The sequence below is a fragment of the Mastigoproctus giganteus genome, chromosome 3, assembly GCF_048544385.1.
Source record: "Mastigoproctus giganteus isolate SK-2022 chromosome 3, ASM4854438v1, whole genome shotgun sequence".
NCBI classification, from domain to species: domain Eukaryota; kingdom Metazoa; phylum Arthropoda; class Arachnida; order Uropygi; family Thelyphonidae; genus Mastigoproctus; species Mastigoproctus giganteus.
The window spans coordinates 15,766,589-15,794,363 of NC_143577.1; the positions used below are offsets into that span (position 1 = coordinate 15,766,589).

The 27,775-nt window shown below is 39.0% G+C and overlaps 1 protein-coding gene across 2 annotated transcripts in view; it reads left to right on the forward strand.

Moving 5' to 3' along the window:
• Positions 1-27,775, forward strand: part of LOC150087734 (uncharacterized) — a 176,587-nt gene that overhangs the window by 78,704 nt on the left and 70,108 nt on the right. For both annotated transcript variants that reach the window (XM_090369185.1, XM_090369186.1), the window contains exons 3-5: positions 17,679-17,953; positions 22,952-23,147; positions 23,365-23,498. In XM_090369185.1, the coding sequence (XP_090225311.1) occupies positions 17,679-17,953; positions 22,952-23,147; positions 23,365-23,498 (605 nt within the window). The remainder of the gene's footprint in view (positions 1-17,678; positions 17,954-22,951; positions 23,148-23,364; positions 23,499-27,775) is intronic.

Consider the following 27,775-nt stretch of genomic DNA (forward strand, 5'->3'; position numbering starts at 1 on the left):
CAATCGGCGTTTTACTACTTATAAAAATGTAATGACAGAGTCCGAGCGCTTAATTTGACCTTTCTTCTAGGTGATTGCACGCGACCAAACAAGCGGTGTACTACATCTTCACGAGGCTGAAAGGAAAACCTTAACACTTTAACTAAGCATTTAGAACTTGCCGAACAACATTCGCTGGTTCTCACGCGAGCTTTTTTGGAACCGTCATTTTGTTCATTAGGTGTCGTGTCTTGATGAAAAAGCACTGGACATCAACTACCGAGGACTGGTGGCAAGAGAAGTTGCTCGACCGGTAAAAAAAAAAAAAAAACTGCTCTATAGCCTGTGCATTCCCTCTTGAGTTGCAAGACAGTGTATAGATAAATTTTTGTTGTAGGGTTTTAAGAGCATCAGTGACTAAAGCCATATTCTCCGTATATAATGTCTGTAAATTGTGTGTATTCTGTGGCCGATTTTTTTGTTTTCTGGACGAAAAACCCGAGTTTCAAAAGAAAAAACCACGCTGTCCTCGCCTGAGACCGACTAACTCGGCCACCTTGAGAAAAAGGCCCATAAAAGTTTCTTACATCATCGACGGGACTCGAACTCAAGTCTTTCCTGCCCGGTGTGGGAAGAACGGCAATTGTACCAACTGTACTACGCACGAGTATAGGTGCGAACTATTATTCTTATTCTGTACCCACGAGGGCACAGAATAAGTATAATACTTTGCAAAGACCATTCATTAGCTACTAGCTGCCGTTATCTCGAAAATCACTGTGTCGACACGACATGTCATGGAGTCGTAATAGTGGTTAAAAGTGACACGAGAAAGGACATTCGTGCAACTAAACTCTCCTCAGTTGGTAGAAGATTGTGCTGACGAACACGCCTTTACAACTCATTCCAAAAATGCTCAGTGGGATTGAGATCCGGATCCAGTATTGAGCTGTCCAGAACAATTCTTGAGGTCGTTCTCGCGTTCCTCAAATCATTCTTTCACTCATCGTGGAGGATTGCATTGTCATCTTAAAAAAACCCTGTCCATAGGATAAAATGCAGCATGATTGTTTAGCCCTGTGTCTCTGTCATTCAAGGTGCCCTCTAGCCTATCAGGCGCCTCCGTAGCAAGGTGGGAAGGAGCAGCAGTGCGTAGCACACGCTTCTTGATTAGACCGGGGTTCGAGCCCGTCACCACCAAATACGGAGGATGCGGAAAGGTCAGGGAATGACCACCGCATATCCCGGAGCAATATGGCCTTAGTTGCTAATGCTCCTATATAACAAACAAACTAACAAACATCTAGCCGGTCAGGGACCAAGTATGTAGATACGTCTACATAGGCATGTCCCACACCATTATGTCTTCTCCAGCAGTCACACAAGGCACTGCAACACCACATTTTGTCGTGTTCCACATTGTGTTCCATTGGTAATGAAAAGCATGAATGGAGCTCATTGGATCATATGACTCTCCTACGTCTGTTTGCGTCCGGGGCACCAAGTCAGACGAATTTTCTGGATGGTAACCAGGTTCAGCGGCTTCCGTGAAGGTCTCTTATCCCCTGGTGCATTCTTTGTAGGATTCTTCGCATGGTGGGGGTTCCCATGTTTTGTGATGTTTTACAAGCAATTTGTACTTGAATTGTACTTGAACGTTTTAAATCCAAGAAATTGTACAATTTCCTCTTCGTTAAAGACTCAAAGGACAGTAGTCTTTGAACATTCTACATGTTCAGCTTCCTCTCTCAGCCTTCCAAACATTTGGAAGTTTGTCAGATCCTGCCTGACTGTTCCTGATTGCCATGGAAATGACTTCAGTCTGATGTTACCTGACGTGATCTGGTCACACGGATTTTATAGTACTGTGTGCTTTTTGGTACACATCACACCGTGTAACCTCTTCGATTCAAGTACTTCGGTTATATTTTTGCACATATTTTTGTATACATTTTTGCAACCGTTCTTTGTTCATTCCCATATACAGTTTTTACGCGCTTTCTGCAATAAAGGAAATTCATCAAAAACTGATTTCCAATTTCTTTTGTTTTTATGCTCCGTTAATTCACCCACTGACTATGGGAGATTCCGAATTCATTGTTTATGTGATTCAGTGATGTTAGAAGCACTAACCACCAGAAGTGTTACTTCTAAGAAGTAACTCTTCTTGTGCTGTTTATTGTGCTAATTTAGTTTTGTAAAATCGCTGCCCACTAATATGCGTATTGAGAAATCAGAAATCCATCCGTATGCAATGTATTAGGATTGTTAATCAACATTCTGTTGTACTACCTTTGTGTCTTATAGTTAGGCTGTTTTAATACGATGATCAACCATAGTAAACTTTAATGTATTGGCCAAGCAACTTCAGTCTCATTTATAATTTCTTTCCTATTCCAAAATACTACCTTGAATTTGTTTGTTGTTTTAAGTTACAATAAGATTGACATTTTGGAAATAATTCATTGTTCTTCATTAGTGGTTTTCTGAAATTACTCAACAAATATTGATGACACTTTCAATCATCGGTTTAAACTGGAAATACTGAGCTAATTTGAAACCTTTATTTCGACGCCCCAAAAACCACAAAATACCTTCTAGATCTCCCGCCATTTTGACCGCCACAAATTACCAATCTTGGACGGTGAAGAATTGGTTTTAAATCTCGCCTCATTTCATTGTCGAACGCAAAAAAATCAATCACTCGGCGGGAAGTTGAAGTTCTGACCTTCATATCATGCCGCGGGACATCAATGAGAAATGCCGAGCCAGGTCCGGTAAAAAATGAAACTACAGAAGCGCTCCAGGTAAAGGCCGACCATGACCTTGGTTAAATAGCCTCAGCAACAGATGGCATGCATTAGCTTTTTTTCCGCGTTTATTTTGACAAATGACACTTTTTTTACATTTTTCTTTTCCCTCTCTATGATGTGTCTCTTCTAGTGGATGTTTGCCTCAGGAAGTGTTTGCGCATGCCTTAGATGAGGTCTCCAAATGTCAAATGAAAGATCAAAGAAACAACGGATGCTCCAGACACAAATTCTTTGGTAATTGGGAATGTCGACGAAACTTTCTTTGAGGAAATCCTTTGTCGGATCCGCCATATCTGACTAGATGTAACGTACATCGGTAGCAGAGATAAGGAATGACAAATTACATCCAGAAATATCCCATCAAACTATCCTCTTTTGCTGAAAGATGATGTCAAGATAGAGGAAGGACAAATGTCGTAGGAAGTACAGATACAATGGCAGACACATTTTATTGTGCGTGTTTGATTTTCCGATGCAGACGACAGTTACATTTGTTTAGTGTCAGACGATACAGTCACCTTCTGGCGTTTTGGTTGCGGGATTTATCAGAATTGTCTGGTATTGATCGAGCTTTGCTCCTGTGCTGTTATTAATGGGGCCCAAGCGGACAACTAATTCTCATTCCACCAATGATTAATAACTTGGGACTTGTTAAATAAATTGGCATTCGATTCTGTCTCTTAGAGATGACATTGACGGATATGTAGAAGATGGACTGGTCTGGAAGCCATGCTTTGGAAGCGGGCACTTTCTCCAGGCTGATTACAATTTTTATAATCCAAAAGTCACATAACTTTTTGAAAGTGAAATAGGTTTTATTTAAAATACGACATCATAATGTAATAATAAGTGCATCTAAATACAGGTCTTGACTAGCCTTTTTTGGCTAGCTTATTTATGGAACCCATAATTTTTTTAGAAATTCACCCTTTTTTTTTTTTCATCTCTAGACTAAATGGATTTAATTCAATACCTTCCGGATATTTAATCTTTACGCAACAGGGAAATGTTAGACTGACACCCAATTTCCAGCGTGTTGTGTGAGTCCCTCGCATTGAAATTGAACCTAAAACCAGGGAAGGTACTCGAAAAGGAAAGTCGAATTGGCCGCATATTTTTTTTCAGAGTATGTTTAGTTGGTTCCTGCGAAACCTCTTTAAGACCAGTTAAGAGTTTTGGCCAGTTCTGATTTTTTTCTAGTTCCTTCATACAAAAACCTTCGCGGATAGCACAGTGGTATCGTCATCGTCCTACTCACACCGTTTGGAAAACGCCCAGGTTCGAATCCCGTCAGTGACGCTCCAGGAAACTGTAATTTTATGCCAGCAAATCGCCCATAGGACACACGCAATTTACAGACCATAATACACATGGTGGGCACGGTTGATGAATTTTTAAAATTTTAGCACTTATTTAGAACTGCTGCACAAATCTCACCTAACAGCTTTTCACACGATCAGGTTTTGGTAAACACTTCTTTGGGGGTGCAGTACAGAAGTTCTTAACTTCTGAGGTACGTTATATTTGATTATCGAACCTCCCTTCTACGAAAGCAGTTCGCACATTACCTGACTTATTCAAATCATTGTTGGACTTTTTGGGGATCCTTGCCATCTGGACTCCGACTCATGCTAGGTGGGCCCAATTATTTAGATATATCGCAACTTTTCCCGGCTGAATACTATCTCTTTATGTTACTGCCTGAATAAAGCATTTTAAAGATTTGTCTGGTGCTCATAATTTCGATCAATGATATTCTAAAGATGCAGTAAATCTGATTGCACACTCTCTTCACTAACCGTAATACTGATTTCAGCAGATGATCTTTAAAAGTCAAAACTGTTCAGTTAGCAACAGCCATTTACCGAACACACCACTTCAATAAAGAAAACGATCTTTGCCCTTGCACGTTGTCCAAAAAGATAACGTCCACACTTCACCCATCCAAAAGTGATATGTACTCTGCAATTATTTGTTTGCTTTAAACACGCAGAGGAGGTGTCCGCACGACCAAATCTCTTAACAACATTATTATCTATTTTGTTTCTGCTGGTAATCATTGCCTCTTATAGATAACTGCAAGACCCTTTTCCCTCTTCTCCTCCATCCGTATATGCCCTTATATACAGGACCATTGGGGAAGGGAAAGTAATAGTTTAACCTACCTTCAACCTCCACATATTTTTGGATTGAATCAATTTAAAAATCAGCAGCAAAGCATGCGTTACACTCAGTTCCAGTTAATGCAGTTATGAACTGCATTAACTGTAAATTAGCTTAGAAATCTTGAACGCTGCTACTGTTATGTTACTGTCAAAATAAAATATTTAAAATCGCTTTTGTCGGGAAGTGAGAATCGAGTCTAGAAATGAATGGAGAAATCTCAATGAAGCAGTAAGGAGCATATGGGAATGATGAAAATAGATCTCCCGTTTGTATAACGTTTTTATTAGAGCCCCAACGAAGATGAGAGAGTGGTATTGAGGCCGCTTTGCTCACACCAGTTAATGATCACTAAAGTGTACATGATGGCGAGAAGGGCAGTCATTAGACGTAATTAGTCAGCGATTTAATTACGGCTTCCCAACACCCAAGTACAATTTCCTGTTCACCAAAAGCCGCATTTCACGATCGACCAAATAAAAAGTGTGATGTGCTGACCCGGAACTGAAGAGGAGATTAATGGTTTCAAGAAGTCTTGCGAGACAAAATCAAAACACTAGCAACACGTTTTTAGGATATCGGCTTTTTTTATTGATTCATTTTCGCACGCTCGCTGTTGTGGACTGATTCTCGTCGTTCCTCATGTATTATTCTTCTAAGGGTGGAAAAACTTTATCCTTATATCGGATGTCATGCCACGTCGAAATTAATAAATAATTCAAATCAATGTATTTCTAATCTATGTATATAAAAACGACTAGTTTACATCATCACAGATGTAAACTAGCCGTTTTTATATACATAGATTAGAAATACAGCATTTCCTATGTGGTCCTAGAAAGTCATTTCCAGGACCACATAGGAGGATTACAGAATTTCTACAGAATTTTACAGAAATCAGTTGATTCAATACCCTACTGCATTACAAAGCATGAATACAATCACTGGCCAAAAAATTAGAACATAGTAGAGCAAGGACCACCTTTTGTCCAAATCAGGATATATGTGAGCTGCTGTATTGTGGTCGGTACATTCTCAACTTGATTCAGATCTAGAGAATTATTTAGCCAGGATAGATGTTAGAAATCTTGGGCATGTTCCTACCTCGAACCGACCGTTCAGATACAAATTTTGCATGGTGGATAGTTGTGTTGCCATCTTGAAAGAATCCATTACAATCCAGGTATTAATGAAGCATTTCAGGGCGAAACATTTCCGATACGACAAGAAAGACATAACCGTCTAACTTTGTGAGCGCAGCCAGTCCTTACCAACAGATCATACTCTAAGAACTTGCGATCATACCATGTGATAACTTGTGTTTGCATATCGTACTTTTGTTAATTTTAGGAAGATGGTAAGAGATCACAACTTTTGAGACTGTTTAAAATGCTTTCATGGATGAACGAAGAATAGAAAAGGAGTCAGTAAACTCGATCAGACGAACAAGACACGCATGAAATAGTTTTTGTTATTGGGGAGGGAAAAAAAAGAAAAAGGAACTGAACCAGTTTCTCATCATGCGTAGTAGGCAACTGAAATCTGCTGTCTGGGTGTCTTTTGTTTTTTGTGAATTTGCGGTTTTTCTGCAGACCAGCCAGTCACACTTCATTTAGTTAACCTCTTCCTCAATTTCTTTTTCTTTCAGTTCATTTTTACCGTTAATCGCTAGGTACAGAGCGTGCAGTGAGGAATAACAAGTACCATTCGGAATTTGTGAAATAAAGAAAAGTACATCAATGAAGATATGCTAATTAGTTTGGGTTCTAATAAGTGTTATATTTACCCAAAACGTAATAAATCATAACCGCGCTGTTATCAATATTAATATTTTGATAATCAGTATAATTCTTTCAGGAAGATAGAAGATTAGGATACCCAGAAAGAATCCTAACATCCCACTTCCCTGTCTGTGCGTAGCACAGTGGTATCGTCACCGTCCTCCCCACACCGGGTGGAAAGGCCTGGGTTCGAATCCCGTCGATGACGCGAGGAACTTTAATGGGCTTTTTTCACTCCCTGGCTGAGTTAGTCGGTCTCTGGAGTAGATAGCAAGGTCCCCCCCCCCCAGGAACTCGGGTTTTTTCGTCCAGCAAAACAGGCAAATTAACCTGAGTATACAAGCAATTTACAGACACAAATACGGGTTTATGTGTTGAATTACGGGTAGCCCCTAATATAATAATTTGATTTTTTTTGATCCCACTCCCCCTAAGAACTTTCTTTAGAAGAAAAAGTAATTGATATTAAGTTGTTAAGTGGATTGTTGTTTTTCAACAAAGCAGCTAATAATACTATGAGATGACAGAATACTGTATCCTCAAATGGTGTATCGTACCGCACATTGCCCTACCATTAATATCCAGCCAGCAGCATATCTACAAATCTTCATTTACTGGAAAACTGGTTAGTATTAGTGTTAGCAGTGGCAAGTTATGCAAGAAAGCAAGCTTATAATGCATCAGCAAAAAAAAAGAAGAAAAAAAAAAATCTCACATTATCTGTCATCTGTTCAAGGAAGATTCTGTCCGTCCCTCCAATAATTATGAGTGGACGAACAGAATCTCCTTGAAAATAAATTCTTCCTTGATTTTGTTCAAACTATCCCTTTCCACAACAACATATGGAAGTTTATTCCAACATTCAAACACCCGCTGGCCATGTGAAGTTTGCCTTGAAGGCAAATTTCCCCACATCTATCCTGCAACAATCCTTCCTCGATTTGAATTTATGCCCCCTCACGTGTGTAGTATGGGAGATTTTCAGCACTGCGCACTGAGCTTGCTCAATCCATTCAAAGCCTTAAACACTACCTCAATCAGATCATCCCGCAGGTGCCTAGTCTCCAGACCCTGCAATTTGCAGAAAGGAAGCTTTGCTTGGTAAGACGACCCTTTTCTTACCTCGTTTTCTTTCTCTGCACCAGTACCAGCAGATCTACCTCCTTCCTAAAATAAGGCCTACAGACATATATGCAGTACTGAAGATGCTTCCTAACTAAGACTCAACTAAGACCCATGATCTGTACTGGAAGCCTGTCTGAATTGCTCAGAGAACTTCATATCTCACTGCACAATTACGTCCAGGTCTTTTCATTTTCCACTACCCTGAGTGTAGTACCACACTGTTGGTACGATACTATAGATTTACGGCTACCCATATGCAGTACTTTGCATTTGTCAATGTTGAATGAACTTCAGTTGCCATTTTTCAGTCTATCTGCCCAACTTTTTTAGATCCTGTTGTAGTAGCATACTGTCATAACGACCCTGCCAACCTTTGTATCATTTGAAAACTTGGAAATTAAGGCTGATATATATCAATATCATTGATAACTATAGAAAACAACAACGAGCCTAACACCGAACCTTGAGGACTCCAGTAATAACATTAGTCCAAGAAGAGCTGTGTTCACTGGAAATCTCGTGATGCATGGGTAGGATGTGACCTGGTTGACAGAAATGGATATCAATTTTCGATTAACATAAAACAATATTTCTGTAATGTACCTTTTTAAGAAAACAAATTCAGTTGCAATTCAGTACGTAATTTTTTAACTTGTTTTTAATTTATTTTTCCTTTTTTTTTTAAATTTTTATTTTGTATGAATTTCGGCATTTTACCACTGTCATGTTTGTTTTTAATTTCATCAGTTCATTCTCCCTAGCTTCAAATTGTAGTAGATATAAAGAATATATTTAAAGAAATCTTGCGTACGCCGCCTGGTGGCTGTTATAGTAGTAACTGATTTAAAGAACATTAAAAAAAAAAAAAACTCGTATGCTCCTCCTGGTGGCTGTTATAAGAATAACCCAAATTTAATTAATGAAAAGGTTAAAGGTCAGAAAGAAATTGTAGTCAACGCGGTTTATTTTAAACCGGACTGTGAGATAATTCTCTTGAAAATAGTTCTAACAGTGCTTGTTTTGTTGCGTGTAACTTAAATTGCTTTATTATATTATTTATTTATTTATTTTTATTTTTTTAATATTCATTTATTTTTTGGGATTCATTTGTGTGAAGAAACTGTTCAGTCTAGATGCAGTTTAATGAGCGACAGGAAATTTGCGGAGACGAACTGACGCTTCAGGTGCACTCATTTGCGTGTCAGAAACAGGATGACCCCTTTTTGTATTATTTTTTACCTTCCGATGGAGCGAAAGACCTTAACCCAATGGTAGTTTTCTGTGGAGATCGTATCACGCGATGGGGAGTGTGGCTATTTTGCTAAGTACTACAATAACCCGGTGTGAAATTTAGTAAAAAAAGAAAATAAAGGGAAGAAAAAAAGAAAGAAATCCTGTAATTATGTTGCTTATCCGGTAATGGTCTGCTTATGCGTAGTCTTACGTAGTCCCAAGATTAAGAAACTTTCAAAGGCCGTCTTTGATGGCAAAGCAACGTGATGATTTTTTTTACGCAACCAACACAGTTTGTAGTCAGAAAACCAAGCTTTCTGACTACGTTTTCATTATCCTTTCCCTCACGCCCTACCTCATAGTATTGTCCTGGAAAGAATGGGCTGTTAAATTAGGCGTTGCTATTTAAAATCTTGGATAATTCACTGTGCATTTTGTTGCGTGAATGCAAATATAGTGCGTTAGTGGTATTAAACAACTTTACTATCGTTTCAATTTAAATTCTGAACTACTTTACTGGAGCATTCCTGAGGTACAGAATAAAGGCTATTTTAGTGGAGTGCGAAACGCCCCTCTCCATTCTAGATATTGTGTTAGAAAAATTGCGTAATAAATGCCTTAAGAATAATTTGTATTTAATAAATAAGTGGAATACAAAAGGCCTTTTATAGGTGTTTGCTTGGTTTCCATACATGGAAAAAGGAGGGATATACATTTCTGAATGGAGGGGGAGGGGTTTAGTCCATTAGAAAACAAGTGCATGCTAAACATTGATTTACTATAATTGCGATCCATGAATTAATCGAAAAGCGGCCAAACTTTTTGAGGGAACGTAGGATATTAAACTTGAGAACGTTTAGAGAATTTTGAACTGGAATCATGCTGGTGGTTGGTTTCTTGATTGCAGTAGGTTTTTAGGCGCATGAACAACTAATGCTATATTGCGCCATATATAATATCTGTGTGTTGCATGTGTTCTGTCGTCGACTTGCTCTTTTCTGGACGAAAAACTCGAGTTTCAGGGAGAAAAACTATGCTACCCTCGCCTGAAACCGACTAACTCAACCGCCTTGTGAAAAAAGACCCATAATGTTCCTCACGTCAGTGACGGGATTAAAATTCCAGTCTTTTCCGGCCGATGTGGGAAGGACGGCGATTCTACCAACTGTGTGTGCCCTCGTCAGTAGCACAGTTGGTAGAATCGCCGTCCTCCCCCACACCGGGTAGAAAAGACTCGAGTTCGAGTCCTGTCGATGACGGGAGGAATTTTTATGGGCTTTTCTCATAACGTGGCTGATTTCGTTGGTCTCAAGCGAGGGTAGCATGTTTTTTTTTTTCCCTCCCGGAAACTAGGTTTTCCAGAAAATAGAAAATTGACCACAGAACGAACACACACAATTTACAGACAGTATACACGGACCAATATGGCCTTAGTCGCTGATGCACCTAAAAAAACAAGAGGAGACACTATTTTGTTGAGAGGATGGAAATTCATTTACATTCTGTTCAAAGTGACATAAAATGAAACCATGCTTTAGGATTCTCAAGTGGCAATGATTAGTAGGAATTTTATGACAGAAACTTTTATTGAGGGGAACATAGATTTAAAAACTAGGTGAGGGGAAAACTGGACATCTACAGAAATTACTGTAGTCTGTTGTTTACAAAAATTACTCTGCAACCGAATACTCAATATATCAAACAGAATATATAAGGTCAATTTTTAGCTAATTTCACCTCTTACGGTAGTAGGATGTACAGATTTACTTTTTCTAGTTTCCAATATGAAATTGCTAGTTCTTTGAACACTACTTTTTTTCCTTCTTAATTCACCTTGGGGGACATGATCATACCCCGCGATATATCCAAAACCGCGTATGAAGAGGCACGTTCCTTCATCAGAAGGAACCTCACCTTCTGATGAAGGAAGGGACCCAGTTCTGATGAAGAAAGGAACCCACCAAATCTGATGAAGGACCCCACTTTCATGTGTGTTACAAATGTCATTTTGTATTGGTGACCCCATTTCGCAAAAACTTTCGTCTTGATAGAACAAAACTTGTCTTTGTATCGCTTGTGGATACATACAATGAACACGCATCGGCAATACCGCCCTCAATTACACACCTGATAGAGTGTGCTTGACGTGGGAAACTAGTTTTCCTTTTGTGTTCTCTAAGCGCTTCTCAGCTTGTGTGTGAGAAAGAAAGATAAATTGTTTCTTTGGAGATTTATTCATCTGTTGAAGTTATGTTAAACGAGCATCTCTAAAATGAAGTGTAACGTTTTTTCAGTTCGCTAGTCCACTAAAGGAAGTATTGTATATAATACGAAGGAACCTCGGTTATTAGGAATGGCGAAACCATTTATGTCCACCTCACTCCCTTTGCTCGCTTAGCTCTTCATGAAATTATAATCAGCCCTTCATGATGTCTTGAATCAGTCGAATTTTGCCCATCACTTTCTTTTCTCCCGTGGCTATTTGTTCGGAACGTCTCGTCTCTTTTCTAGCTGAAACCGTTAAGTCCCCCCACCTTAGCTTTTTCTGAATGCTTCTTACAATAGGGTATTCTAATCATCCCGGTGCATCGAGGTCCCCTTCGCATATTCATCGTTCATACGAATTCTTTCACGTGTCCTCCTTTTCAGGGTTATTCGCTTCGTTTGCTGCTTTCAGGTGTCCATCCACCCTCGCTCTTTCAAAGCTTTCTAAAACCTTCATGGCATTTATGCATTCCATCTACCTAACATCTGCCTCTGATATATATAAAAAAGCACTAACTTTACTAGGTACCAACTCGTTGTCAGTTGTCGTAAACAGCCATTTTGGTATTATAGAGATACTGATTTTCGATATTCAATGTATTTCTGGTGAAATTAGCGAGAAGATGAGCATACCTAAGTACTTGACGGGCACTTTTGTTTAGAGGGCCAGTTGTAAATGGCAGTTAACCTGCGTACTAATTGAAAGTTTTAAGTTTTTAAAATAATACTCACCTATTCGATTAAAGTTTTATTGTAATAGATATTTTAAAATGGTTTGCTGTAGTTATCAGAGCAACTCAATGAGTTTTTTCAATGTGATCCCAGCAAGCATTGCAACAGTACAGCATGAAAATGGCGACAGTGTAGGAGAAAGCAATCTGCATGTTGTGGCTGTGGAATCCAAATCTCCAGTGACTGTAAAGAGACTTTTCCAGGGAATTCCAGAAAATCTACCTACGGAACAATTAATGAAGCGATGGTTGAAGTTTCAACGATCTGGCATTGCATCAGAAAGGAGCAGATAGGCCTAGTGTATCTGAAGATAAAGTTTCGGAAATTCAGGAAATGTTTACCCGAAGTCCTACAAAATCTGCCAGCCCGCAAGTTTGCAGCTGCAAATACCGCGAGAAACATTGCACGGGATGGTTCGCAAGAGATAGAAACTTTATGCTTAGAGTGCAAATCATTCATATTAAGCCCTACAACAAACCACAACGAAAGGAATTCGTCTACACGGTGGAGGAAGATAGGTACTTTCTGGAAAATACCAGTTTTAGTAATGAAGCGACATTTCCACTTGTATGGTAAAGACACAATTGGAGCATATGGGGATCTGAAAATCCCCACTCCGTTCGTGAACACGAGCGTGATAGTCCTAAGGTAAACATGTGGTCACACTGCCCTTTATCCATGTGATTACGCCATTTTGATTCCACAAAAACACCGTGAACTCTGCAAATTGCCTAGATATGCTAGAATTGTATGCTGCACCTCAGCTGGAAGATATGCAGCCACGTGTGTATCAGCAAGATAATTCACCACTACACTGGAGCCCCATCTGTAAATTGCGTGTTCTGGGGTATATTTTCTGGTTTCTAAACGTAAAACCGGAACTTCTGGTAGGAAAAAACCATGCTACCCTCGCCTGAGACCGACTAACTCGGCCTCGTTGCGAACAGGCTCATAAAAATTCCTGCTGCCATCGACGGGACTCTCGAATTCAGGTTTTTTCCATCCAATGTGGGGAGCACGGCGATTCTACTAACTCAGCTACCCACCAGGGCAAGATTCGTTGGGAATATGTAATAAATTTTTGGAAACGGAAGGGTCTCTAGTTTCCGTTACTCCCTTAAAGAGGTGGGGGTAAGGGTTTTCACAAGAAAAACATCACCGACCAACAGGTAAGACGATATTTTTTTTTGTTTCGCTTCTTAAAGAAAAGAGAAACAGTAATGTGATATCTCCAAAAAGGCCTATAAAAGGTGAAACACCCTGGGAAAATAGATCCATGTAAACTAGTTTCTATTCTAAACGAGGAGGAGGACAGGAAGTTAGGGGTCAAGAATGATACACGGCTCACATCTAATATAGCTAATGTGGGGTATTTATGAATCACGAGCCGTAAATTATGGTAATAGTTGTTGGTCTTTAGAGGCACAAAACCAAATTCCACATTATATAAATTTTCTCATTTGACAACGCAGATCAGAATCCAAGAAGTCCATCTCATAAATCATCACCATGTACGGAATGAAGTGACCGCGAGACAGTACTTTGTCTTGTTTATTCTTTCATATTAGACTTTTGCCCTTTACTCGGTATTGTGTTAAGTGTTAGGAGCAAAGAGACATCATCTGGGATATGATTGGCTAACATGAGTGCTAACTAGCCAACGTATCTACATAAATTTCTTCCCTTCCTTTTATTATGGATGTGCACGGAGGTTTTTAAGGGGTGACGACCAAGTATTGCTCTTTCGTGTCGAAGATGTACTACGCAACGTCTGGTCTGGTTGTTTGCCATCAGCTAGTATGTATAGATGCAGGATTAATGCCCTCTGCATATCCACATTTGAAATATCGCGGGTTTTCCCCTTTTTTTTTTTTTTTTTTTCATTCAGCAAATATCTTAGACCCTATGAAATTACAGACACGATGTACAAGTGCTTCCTTCACGCCTGGGTTGCCTTGGAGCGAGTCCAATACAATCTGAGCTATGGCCGACTAATTGACCCGTTGTTGTCTAGATGCATTTTCATAATTAGATAGGGAAATGTCACTTGTTTGCATTAGTTTTGAAAAAATAAAAATTAAAATAAAAGTGTTAAAGGAATTTTTAAAATAATTACAGTTTTTACATTTTTAATTTAATAAAGTAGATTTTTACACAATTATAAGGAGGAGTCTTCCAGTAATTTCTGAAACTTTGCAATTTGCAAAAGATAAAGTGTGTGGCGAAAATCTCCGAATTTTTGACGAGTGAATTAAAAATAATAAAATTGGGACATAACTCTTGGCAGGAAAGAATGATGGGAGAGGACTCCAGTGGCTGACCCCAAGTAGTTGTTGTAGGATTTTAGGAGCATCAGCAACTTAGACCATATTATGCTGTATATGTCTGCAATTGCCTGTGTTCTATGGTCGATTTTCTGTTTTCTGGACGAAAAATTCGAGGTCCCAGGAGTAAATACCATGCTACCTTCTCATAAGACTGACTAACTCAGCCACATTGTCAAAAAGACCCTTAAAAATTCCTCGCGTCATTAACGAGATTCGAACTCGGGTATTTTCCAGCCGGTGTGGGAAAAGAGGGCGGTAACTAGGGAAAAAGTTCTTCAAATCATGAATTTCGTAAACGAAATGTTTTGAGAGTTTGCGATCTGGGCGCGTAAATCCAGGACTTCCATGTAACGAGGAAGTGGTGTACTCACATCTGTGATTCGTGTGCTGTTAGGTTGGTTTATCTGTTTTACGGAAGGATGGGGGGAAAACTCTAGTGAAAAAAAGCTCTGCATCTTCACTTGACACTGCCTAACTTGTCCCAGGTGAAAAAGGTGTAATACATGTAATGCACTCATGTGCCAAAACGTTATGATCACCCCCGTCTCCATAATTAGGCGACCTGCTCATGTGCCCAGCTCCATCATGCCGATGGACGGGTGCATATTCGACGGCGAGTAGGTGAACAGTTGCAAACAGACTGCACGGAAACAGGCCAGCGGTAGCGGTATCAATGTTTGGGGGATGTTTTCATGGACACACTGGATCCCCTAATCCCCATTGAACACATCATCACCGCCAGATCCTACCTGGGCATTGTTTCGGACCAAGGTTTGTCCTACGTGGTGACCGTGTCTCCTGATGGCACTGATCTCTTTCAACAAGAGAACGTTCTATGCCACAAGGCCCGCATTTGCTTCCAAATTCCCCTGACACCAATGCCATCGAACATTTGTGGAAAGCAGTGGAGCGCAGCATTTGACAGTTCACGCCAGTTCCATTGACAATCTCCACGACGCCCTGTTCAGCTGGTCTAGAATACCTGAGGACCCTTCCGCGGTCTCGTGGAGTCGGTGCAAGCGGTTATCACGGCGAAATGCTGCACAACCCTTTGTTAGGTAGGTAGTCGTAATAATTTGGTTCATGCATCTGAGTTCCTCGCGTCATTAACGGTATTCTGAACTGGGCCTTTCTAAATGACAGACGATAAATGAGACAAATCTCACCCACGAGGATTTTTGCATCATATAGAAAAAGGCTGGGAAATGCTGATAAGGACCGCCAAGTTCATTTGGTGCTAGTGAACATAATTCGTTGAGAATCTTTACAGGGCCCTCTCAAGATGCCAAAAGTTATATGTAGGAAATATTTGCAGTAGAGATCGAATCGTTAGCGATTTTTTATTGAAAGTGATGGTGTTATAAATATTTATTTCCCAAACATCATTCATATTTCGATTTAAAATATTTTTTTTTTTGTATTCATTACAGAAATTTTTGTGATATTCTAAAAAAGAACTTTCTGATAATGTAAGATTGTAATGATTTGGATGATATTTCTCTTTCTTTTTGTTGTGGGACTTGGGAGAGGAAGTAAAATCTCCAGTTTGTTAGTTCTGTTCCAGTTCGATTGGTCCAGCTGGTGTTCTTGATTTCGATTGTGGAAGTGTTAGCTCTCTTTGTATAACTAGTATAAAGCTCAATTAATGAAATATTCACAGGATAGTTATAAAATAGTCTTTGTGGTATTTGCGTATTGTGTTGCAAGTTGTTAGTGTTCAAAGACGGATTCTTTATGGTGGTGTTGAAACCAGCACAATACTAGTCGGGGCTGTTGTAAACAGAAGTTTCCCACACTTGATATAGGTTAGACTAGATCGTTGTCAGAGCCAGGATTGCCTCGGGGGATGCAAATAATAAGTGTAATTCACCACACGTACGTGCAATGGGATTTGTATACCTTCGTGGCTAATCAGAATGCATTTCGCGGTTGCTTGGCAACTTATCGCATCCACTTTTCCCTTTCGCCCTTCTGTTACGAACGGTTTAAACATTTAAAGGGGGGGGGGCATGAAAAAAAAAACCAAAACGTTATTGAGATCATATGGAATGAGACAGCGACACCTGTCAGCAGTTAAAGTTTGACACCCAGAAATGGGGTGAATAACCCTTTTATAAATGTCGATAAGGTGAAATTCAACTTAAAACTTACCATAATAAAAATGACTCAATCTCTCATCTTAAAGCGAAAATATTTTGAGAAATTTATCTCGAATGTGTTAAATCTTGATTATCGTGATATGGCGACATTTCCTGAGTGGATTAACAAATGGAGAAGATATTTGTAAGGGATCACTAATTCGGATTAATGGGAGGGAATGGGCAGGCCGAATCCAGCAGCACACGAGCTTGTATGATATGAGGAAAAGTAAAAGAAAATTTTATGAAAATGTTTATATTTTAAACAAAATTTAATATAAAGAATTCAATCTAATAATACGATTTTTAAAACTATAAATTTTTGATCAATGTGTTAAACATTAAGATAAACATAAAGATCTATACATTTGTCATACGTAGACCGACTTCAAGAAAGCGTTGTCTTTCTTGAAGACATCGGAAATTTTCTGTTTGTGAAGGTCTTAATGTATTGCCATTTCATAACAGTTGATAGTCGAGAGGAATTTTTATGGGCCTTTTTTTACAGCGTGGCTGAATTAGTCGGTTTCAGGCGAAGATATCATGGTTTTCTCTCCCGGAAACTGTGGTTTTTCGTCAAGTAAACAGAAAATCAACTCTCAAAACACACGCAGTTTACACGGAGCAATATGGCCTTAGTCGCTGATGCTCCTAAAACCCTACTGCAACAATAATAACTGTTGTACTCAGCTCCATTCCAACTTTCAGCCCATAAAATGTGCAAATAGCGCATATTATGCTATAATTTTTAAAGTGCTGACTGTCAAATCGTTAAGAAAACCAAAAACACGAAAAGTATTTCCTACGATGCAAACATTTTATGACCCTGATCTGCAGAGTGTGAATCAGGGCTTTAATACTGGAAGATAAGAAAAGGCACTTTTAAAATTTCTGCGGGAAAATTTCAGCAGTTGCAATATCTCACATTAACACTGCCTTAATGATTTCATTTCCATTCATTTTTCCTTTTGAAAGGTTTTAATTTAACAAATTGATCGTGAAAAAAGCAAAAAGGTGATAGGACTTAGAGAATAATAAGAAGTTCATAGAATTCTTTCGATGTAGTGTTGTGTTCCTCCTCCACCAATGGAAAAATTAACCAAGTGACTTTGTACATTTCAGTTGCCCTCCGATGTACGTGGGAGAATATTGCCAACACCCGAACCCATGCAACCCTGGACCCGGATCTCGTTGTCAAAATGGTGGGACGTGCAAGGTGGAGATGAGTGTCACCACTGGTCCGTCTTTTTCTTGTTCTTGCCCTATCGGATACTCGGCTTCTCTATGTGAAATAGCAGTTCCTAACAGTTGCGATAGTGATCCTTGTCAAAATGGAGGCACGTGCACTCTTCTAACACTCGACAACTACACCTGTACTTGTGCGGCAGGCTATAGAGGTAAGTACTATTTCAGTTTGAATAATTGAATAAAACTGGGGAAGCGTTGCTTGATAAATTTGATCCTATAAACTGAAACAAATTAAACACCTCCGAAAAAAAAAAAGGGAATAGATTCAAATAAATCTTAAACGGTCTTAAGAGGAATATTTAACCATTCTTCATGGAGGAACGTTTCAAGCTCCTTGAGTGACGAAGGTGGATGAAATCTGCATCAAGCTCTCCTCTTAAAATATGCCCACAATGCCTCAATAACATTTAACTTTGATGATTGTGCAGGCCATGGGAGATGCTTATCCTCAGTTTCATGTTTCTCATACCTAGATTGGGTACGTCTGGCAATGTGTATTGCGGAATTATCATCTTGTAGTATGGCATCGTTTATGTGAAACAGTATTTGCACCACGGGTTGAACCCGGTCACTTAGAATATGAATGTAATCAGTGGCAGTAATTCTCCTGTTCAGGGTGATAGGACTTAGAGAATAATAAGAAGGCCGCCGAGTGGTAAGGCGCGAGGGTGCATAAGTATGCGTGCCTTGAGTGACCGGGGTTCAAGCCGGTGACTGCTAAACACGGTACTGTTTCTTGTATTCTCACTATCTTGTAAACTCCGACCGTGTGGTCATCCCGGAGTATAAACAGATAATTTATTTATTTATATTGCTGCCCAAACCATTCTTGATCCTCCTCCAGCTTAGAGGGTTGGCACAAGACAGGATGATGCCTTGTAAACTCTCCCTGATGTTGGAAAAAAGGTGAATGATGATTCTTCTGAAAATATGATGTTTCCAATTATCAGGTGTCTAGTGTTTGTGCTCCTTACACCACTGCATCATCTTTCTAACATTACCATCAGTAATGAGTGGCTTGGCGATAGCGGCTGTGCCATAAATTTGAGCTTTATGAAGTTCTCGCCGAAATATTTGCTAGCAATTAAATGATTGTGATTTACATTAAGTTTTGCAATTATTTTTGAGGCACTAGTTTGGTGTTTTCGTGCTCTAGTCCTTTCAGTGTCCAGCGAAGTCCTCAATATTTGAGGTCCCCAAATATTGGGGACTCCACAAATTTTGTAGTTCGTGCCTGATAATTGAAGAATATATTACATCTAAATCAATATGACCAACGTCTTGGAGCAGTAAAATTCTCAGAAAAACGTTTTGAGTCGCTTCTGACTAAGTGATGCTGACTGCTCTTCCCCCCTTTTAAAATTCTTTCGAGACTAGGAACCTGCTGAGATCTTTCTTGTTTCATTATTTTATAGTCAAACTGTATTTTCTGGCCTATCTACTGATCAATTAATGTTGAAAAATATTTTCCATCGTGAATATGAGACCATAATAGAGTTTATTTGGTCTAGGGGGCATGGTTTTCCTCTGCAAAAAAAAAAAAAAAAAAACTGTTTTCAGACAATATATACTAACACCTCTTGACCATGGTTGTCTCGGTGCAGTGCAAATTCTGAACAACCAACCTCCCCCCCTCTATATTTGGAATGGGCTAATTAACTTCATACATGTCAAAAGTTAATTTATAACGATGTGACTGTTCCAAACCAAATCATTGGTTATTATTCAGTGTGTGTGTTCTGACATGACTAACACAGAAAATATTTAGATCTTGATTCTTTGGGCCCAAACATATGTGAGCTAGAAGCCTAATTACCAAATATGTATTCTACTCAACAACCTCCATGCCCAAGGACGTATAAAAACATGCAAGAGTACATCTAACACTTCTGATTTTTATTTATTGATTATTTTATATATTTTTTTATTGCTGAAAATGGTAAATTGGTTCAAGGTTGCTGAACTTCTAGGTGATACCAACTTCCTCGATGAACACTTAAATTTAAGAGAATGAATTTGACAGTAAATAACCTCATAAAACTGTCTCACTTTCTGTGTTCTGGTTTTACGTTATTACCTTATATGTTCCTTATCCGGTTATGTCTCACCCTCCAAAATAATCTAATAAAAATATGGAGGTAAAGGCAAAAGCAATTAAAACTTCTTGGGAATTTTCTCTTCTCACTGTCACATGCTGATGAAGAATGAATAAATACTGTTTTAACTTTCTGCTTTCTTAATGTAATATAATGTAACTTGGCAATTAATTGCCAATTTCACCATCTTAAATAGTTATAATTTTAATGATACTTAACCAAACAGTTGTTGGGTTTTAGGAGTATCGGCGACTAAGGCCATGATGCTCTGTGTATACTGCCTGTAAATTTCGTTTGTTCCAAGATCGATTTTCTGTTCGCTGGACGAAAAACCGAGTTTCCAGGAGAAAAAAAACCATGCTACCCTCGCTGAGACCGACTAACTCAACCACGATGTGAAAAAGACATAAAAATTCATCCCGTCATCGACAGGATTCGAACGCAGGTCTTTTCCACTCGGTGTGGGTAGGACGGTGATCCTACCAACTATGTTACCCACGAGGGCAACCAAACAGATCACCTTAAGTTCGAGTTACATGCAGAACTAATCATATTTAAGATATGCATGGCTCCAGGAAGTGGAGAAGCATTGATTGTCTTACTACACTTAAGAATATTTTAAATAAGTTGTAACTGTGAAAAGGATCGTAATTGCTATTTTAAATTTATAATAGTATTCTGGAGGCAGAACTTTGTGGACTTGCTAAAACTTTCGCAGTGAGTAGATCTAAACTTTCCCTGAGACAAATATTTTCAAAAGATCCAAATTTAGAATTTCATAATATACCCATTGGGAGTCGAGTTGTTACATGTGAACGGACGGACGGATGTAATGGTGAGAGAAAAGGCGCTTTACGAATTTTGAGCATCTGACTGAAAATCAGCTTCTGTATTTTACAAAAATCGCTATGTTTAAGTTTTTGGGAAACAAGTTGAACTTTCTATGTCGAAAATGTCCGTCGTTTTGTGATTTCTCATCTTTATGTAATTGTGCCTTAATGTCTTAATATTTTTTGGGGGTTATTTATTTATTTTGGAAGATTATTTATTTATTTTTTCTATTTTTATTTATTTTTGATTTTTTGCCTTTATTTTTGATTTTTTGCCTTTATTTTTTTTTTAGGCGCATTAGCATATATGCATAAAGCGCCTATTGTGTTCACTTACTGCCTGTCTGTCCGTCCGCCCGCATGTAATAACTAGACTCCTAGTGGGTGGATTTTCATAAAATTTTATATTTGGCTCTTTCAGAATGAGTTGTCGAGCCTTGACAAATTTCATTAAACGGGACCAAGGAATTCGACCAGTATTATTTCTTTTTTCATACATCTGAAGTAGGCTAACCGTATATTGTAGCTGAAGCACTGGATATTATTTGTTGCGTGCTCTGACTGGAGGAATGAATGGATAACGCTCAGCAACGCACCAAAATTAGCATATAAAGCGAAGTGGATGCATAAAACAGACTAAAAATTTCGAAGTAATAAAATTAAGCGTGATGTTGTAATTTAATTTTTTTTTTTTTTTTGAAAAGGGTTAATCCTGTATGGAGTGTATTCAATTATAATGATGCATGTCAGTGTATCTCTCAACCAATTTGGGTACTCTTCGGTAGCATTTACAGGTGAATTCAGCATGTGATCGGGTGGATCTAGTGTGGTATTTATTTAATTTATTTCAAACGTCTGGATGGAACTGAATGGGGTGATTTGACAGTGACGAAGTGGCGAGTTATATCTGCCTGGGTGGTGACGAAAATAGCCCTTGTGACTAATTGGCAACGTTAGAAGCCGTCGTAACAGGAATCAATAAGAACAGCGTGAACTCAATGAAGCTTACAATAGGGAATGGGTTTATTCACCTTACTTCGTTTCGCCTTTTCCTTTTGAAAAGAAACGTATGTGGGGAGGGGGGGGGTTAATATTCAACAGCTGTCTCATATAAAATATCGAAGTCAAAAAGTTCATATTTGTGGGGAGGGCAAAACTCGGTTTTTATCAGTGAATAGTTGAAATGTTAAAATTGAATAATAGCGCTATTTGAATTTAGACCGGAGATGGCATATGGATAACACAAATTGTTAACGAATGCAGGAAATTAATTTTATTAATTTTTATACGTATCAGTTATTTCATTTTTGCACTTAAGCAGCAAATTTTTAAATGAACAGTATCAGCATTTTGATCATCTGATACCTGTAACTTGGGACCTTTATTATGCAATTTTTGGAACATTCAGTTTTTAAGCACACCATACATAACATTGTCTTATTTCTCAAAAAAAAAAAGAGGGTATGCTTCTGTGCTCATCTTCAATGACACTCAGATTCTTAAATATCTTTACTGGGATTACCCAGACTTTCTAATCTCCTTGGTAAGTACACATCACAAATATTGCTTCTTCTGCATCTAAAAACTGGGTCTTCTCTTTCGCCCTCTGCTTTAATTTTCTTCTAAACAGCTACTCATTCTGTAGAAATCCTAAATTCGCCCTGCCAACGAATATTGTTTCCACATCTGGGGCGTTGCCCTCATAACTTCTCTCAGACTTCTTGACTCCATTCAAAAGAAAGCAGTTAGGTTAATGAATGACCCATCTCTTGCAAAGTCTCTCCACCCTCTGTCTCATAGACGTTGCGTTTCTGCTGCATCTCTTTTATGTAGATACTTCCATGGGCTCTTCTTCTGAATTGGCTTCTATAATTTCCCCTCTGTCTTCCAAAACACTTGCCATCGATGAGATTTTAGCAGTGATTTTTTTTTTTTTTTTTTTGAATGACTGGAGAGTGAATGAAATAAATGGCAATCAGGGCAAATGAATCAGAAAGCTAAAACTGGTTATAGTATCGTTGACAGGAAAATTAACGAGAATTGAATCATGCTGTTTATTTATTTATTTATGGTCTTGGCGTTCGCACAAAAGAACTCCTGTACAATTGAAAGGGGTGGAACTGAACACTTGCTAAATAAAAAATAAAAAATTGTACATTGTTAGACCAACGTGTTTGTGTATTTGTTTCTCACAGTGGCAATTTTAATTGGCTTGTTACAGGACACCATTGTCAGCTCATAGATCATTGCGCCTCTCAGCCTTGTCGCAATGGGGCAACTTGCCACTCCATAAAGGACACCTTTAGATGCACGTGTTCCAAAGGCTTTACGGGATCATCTTGTACCAAAGATATCGACGAATGTCGGCAAAATCCTTGTGATCATGGAAATTGTGTCAACACTGTTGGATCCTACAGGTGAGAATTGTCTGCTGATTATCATTTCCTTTCCTTTCCTTTATTTTTTATTTTTATTAAAAAAAGTTCGGAAATAATCTTGGAAGATGCTAGGTACTCTTAATTAATTTTATGAATTTGTTTACTTCATGGATGAGTTTCGGAAGCACATATTAATTACAGTTTGTTTGTTTTTTCTGTCCATTGCTGTGAGACTAATTTCTCTGTTGTGTTCCAGGTGTCTCTGTGATTCTGGCTTCACAGGTCAGAACTGCGAATCTCAGTACATTCCTTGTGACCCTAGTCCTTGCCAAAACGGAGGATCCTGTCGTCCTACCGATCCCACCAGTTACAAGTGTTCCTGTCCCCCAGGTAAGTAATATTTAAACTAAAATCTGTGGAGAAGAATCGTTGTATATACTAACTATTCAAGAAAGGAGGTGTAGACAGAGGATTAGCATTTGCCGATGCGAGGATAAAGTAGAACGCAGTCCTCCGCCTGGCATTGTTTGTTGACTGTTAGCTTCAAGGGTATCCGGGATGAATCATTACTGAAACTATCTCGTTTTGTTTACAGTGAGAAAAGCAAAATACGCCCATGATTATATTCGTGTTTGAAAGCCAACACCTATTCTGGGACTCGAAATACAGGGCTAGGCAGTAGTCAGCCAAATCCATCACTCAGTTAAATGCCGGATATCCTATAGAATGCTGATTATGATGCCATATGGACCCTTTCAGAATAGAACCGCTGTTTTTTTTCCAGCGACTGGGCATTCTTAAACTTGAACTTTAAGATACTAACGATTCTTGTGACTTGAAGAGATTCAAATTATCTTTAATGTGAATTTAAAATTGATCATTCGTGGTCAGCGAGAATTATTGAATGGAAAACAACTTCTGAAGTTAGACTCTAAAAAGTCGAGATTAAGGAATTTTTCTTCAGTTCCTTAATCTTGAACATTCGATGATTGAAAAGTATTGCCAGAGGTTTCTGCTGACTCATCTGGCAGAGTTAGTTGGTCTTGGGCTCCATGTTGTTTTCCTTCCCGACACTCTGGCTTTTCATCCAGACAACAGCAAAGGGAGCAGTAAAATGCACTTATTTGATAGATCGGATATACTGATGCCTCCGTGCAAAATTTAAATAACCCACTCGAAATGTATTGATGCATATGTGTGCCCTTTAGGATTTATCCCCCCCCCCCAGAAATATTCCATAAAGGGAAGTACGACTACGTAAGAATAGTTGTGTAGCTGTTATAGCTATTTACGAAGAATCGAACCGAACACATGTAGAAGCCAAAATTCAACAGCTTCTTATTGCAGATTATACTCTTCTGAAAGATCTGCAGTCTTTGCCAATCCAAGAGTATACTCACACGGTAGATAGGAATTTACATAGTGGGCCCTTGTTTCTGAGGTCGTAGAACTGTTGGTGGGGGTGGAGCAGCTGCATATTACAAGCGCCTGTTTTATGATATTGGCGAAGGTGGGAGATTGTATCTTGTCAAAGACCTCATTTTACGTCCGGACCGTAAGGTGCGTATACTTATTATTGCGCTCGAAAAAGGAACGTCAAGCGATAGAACCTGCCGGACCTTGGACACACCTAAAAAGGGGTGGTGCAGAAAGGGGTATTTTTGTCTGGCACCACGATGGTGGAGGCCGTGGGATGAAAATTATTTCCCAGGTGATGGATGGTGAAATGTTACATAATGATGATGTATGTCTAGCTTCTAAGAGACTCCAGCAATCTGATAAGAATTGCATTCTCACGCCTTTGAGAAGACTCGTTAGAATGTACGGGAGGAAGACGAAATTTTATGTGGCCACGAATTTTCAGCGAACATCACAAATTTCAACTTCTAAAGATCCTTTTAATCCGTTTTCTCAATTCCTGTAATATTTGAAGAGTTCATTATTACTCGAGCACTTAATACAATGCATTTAATTATTAAATTTATTAATGCATTACAACCTATGTTTTGGCGATTGTACTAAATAGCAGACGTTCGTGAAGCCTCAAAATGAATGTCGTCTGCTAATTTCACTATAATCGAGCATACTACTGTGCCATGCCAACTGTGAACAGTATTGTGGAATGGATCATAGTAAAATATTGTTTTCTCGTTTTGCATTTTCAAATTAATAATTAATTAAATGTTTTGATAAATCTACTAAACGGAAAGATGTTTGGATAGTAGCTGTAAATATTAAAACATTTAATTAATTATCATTATGAAAAAAATATAGATTTAATAGCTCTGTGATATGTCTGTTTTATTTATATACTTTATTTTTCCTAAAAATTGCGAAGCAGTTCAGGATTACAGAACTTCCTTCCCAACCGCGGATTTCAAATAACTATTTTTGTGGAATTTTGACTCTTTTAGAAAGACTTGCAGAGCCAAGAAATTATTATTTCTTTTCTTTTTTCCAATAAAAATCACATGGTTTATTCATATACACATTTGTAGCTGAAGCTGTGGACGTTATGTTTTGTTGCCATGCACTGATTGGAGGAATGAATGGACCATATAGTGGATGCACAGAAAAGAATTATTCTTGGTTGAAGTAGGGCGCATATGAAAAATCGTTGCTTATTATATCACTTTTCAACTTTCTCCAGAATCCTCCGTGGCAGTATGGTGGTTTCGCTATTTACACTCTCCCGATAAGGTTTGAATCCCCTTAGAGACTGGGAAAAAATTCTTAAAGGATTCTTCAGTCGAGGCTGTAATTAGTTGGTCTTAATCGGAGAGGATAACCCCCCATTTGAATTATTCCAGGTTTTTTCCAGCATATTCCACACATTCTCATGTGAGGCCTGGGAAGAAAGTGGAAATTCGTGTCATGTTTCTCCGAACCATTCTTGCACGATGCGCTATTGCATTGTCATTCATAAAGTGGCCATCGCCTTCGAGATGAAAGTAACATCACAGAGTGCAGTAGATCTGATACAAAATTCAGGTATTCCCTGGACCTTTCACCGGTATCAACCGACCCAGTACGTGCCAACAAAATATTCCTCATACCACGATACCACCTCCAGATGCTTGGCTTGTCTTAAAAGGGTCCATCACTTCGTGAAGTTTTCGCCACACTCTCTGCCTACCATCGAAAACAAAGTGCATCGTGATTCGTCTGACCACATGACTTCTTCCATTGTTCCACTGTACAATCACGATCTTCTCGGCTCCACTGCAAGCGGATTTTTCCGTTTTTCTCTGAAACAAGTGGCTTCCGAATAGGCAGGCGACTACCAATACCCAATTTCTTCAAATCCTTAAGCATGGTACTGGTTTAAATACGGCAGTTATAGGCTTGAATTCAGATGTTATTTGCTGTACACTATATGATGTTATTTGCTGCACATCGGATGCCCTATTTTTCCATACAGTCCTCCTTAGAGTACGATAGCTTCACTCTCGAAGTATTATTTTTCTGCCACATTTACGCCTTTGATGTGTGGAAGAACCGCTTGCTTTCCAGTCATTAAAAACCTTTGAGATTGATGCTTTTGAGAAACCAGTTATGTCTTTCGTTTCTTGAATCGTAGCTCCTGCTAAACGTGTCCCCGCGATAAGACCTTTTTCAAAGTCTGACAGATCACGCGTTTCCCCCATTCTAGCTTTAGATTACTGCAGTCGAACAGCCTGAGCAGTCTCTCTACTCAACGAGGCAACACGTCATCACCCATGTCAGTTTTTTTTTTTTTTTTGATTTTTTAGAACCAAAAATGTGGAATCTGATGAAATTTTACTCTGTCCATCTGATAAACGTTTATACGATGAAGGCTGAGAACGCCATGGAAACAGGTGCAGGTCGCAAGGCAAAAATCTCGGTTGTTCTGGAAGGAAGTTGTTTCCTCCACGACAACGTACGTCCTCATATAAATAAATAAATAAATTTTCTGTTTATACTCCGGGACGACCAAACGGTCAGAGGAGTTTACAACGTACACAGAATACAAGAAACAGCACCATATTCAGCAGTCACAGGCTTGAACCCCGGTCACTCAAGACACGTGTACTTATGCACCCGCGCGCCTGACCACTAGACTACGGTGGCATCACGAAAAGCTTTGTCGGGATTTCAAGTAGGAAATCCTGATTCATCGAGTCCTAACTTGGCTCTGTCAGCCCTCAAAGATCTGTTTACATCGCAGGATAGAGCCTTTTATTGCCAAGTACAATCTACCACTTGTTATTAGGAATTTTTTTGGTACATCAACGATTCAGATCATAGTGCACCAACTCTTATGGTACTCTAGTGACTAGTCCATGTTTGTTGTGCAATATGACCGTAAGTCCGTGTTTAGGAGAGCGATTTGCATGTTGTGCAAGCCTTATGAGGCCACTTTGTGAATGACAATGAAACAGCGCATCGTGCAAGAATGATTCGGATTTCCACCGTCTTCCCTGGCCCCCACATTTCCCTCTCTCAATCCTACTGAGAATGTGTGAGATATGCTGGAAATTGCTGTTCGACAACGAAATCAGAGCTGCGCGATATTGTTTTGGAAGAGTGGTTACAATTAGACTAAAACGCCGTAAAACACCTTATAGAATCCGGGCCACGCCGCACACTTGCTGTTATTCGAAACAAAGGTAGTCCGATTCTATACTGAATAAAGGTTCGTATTT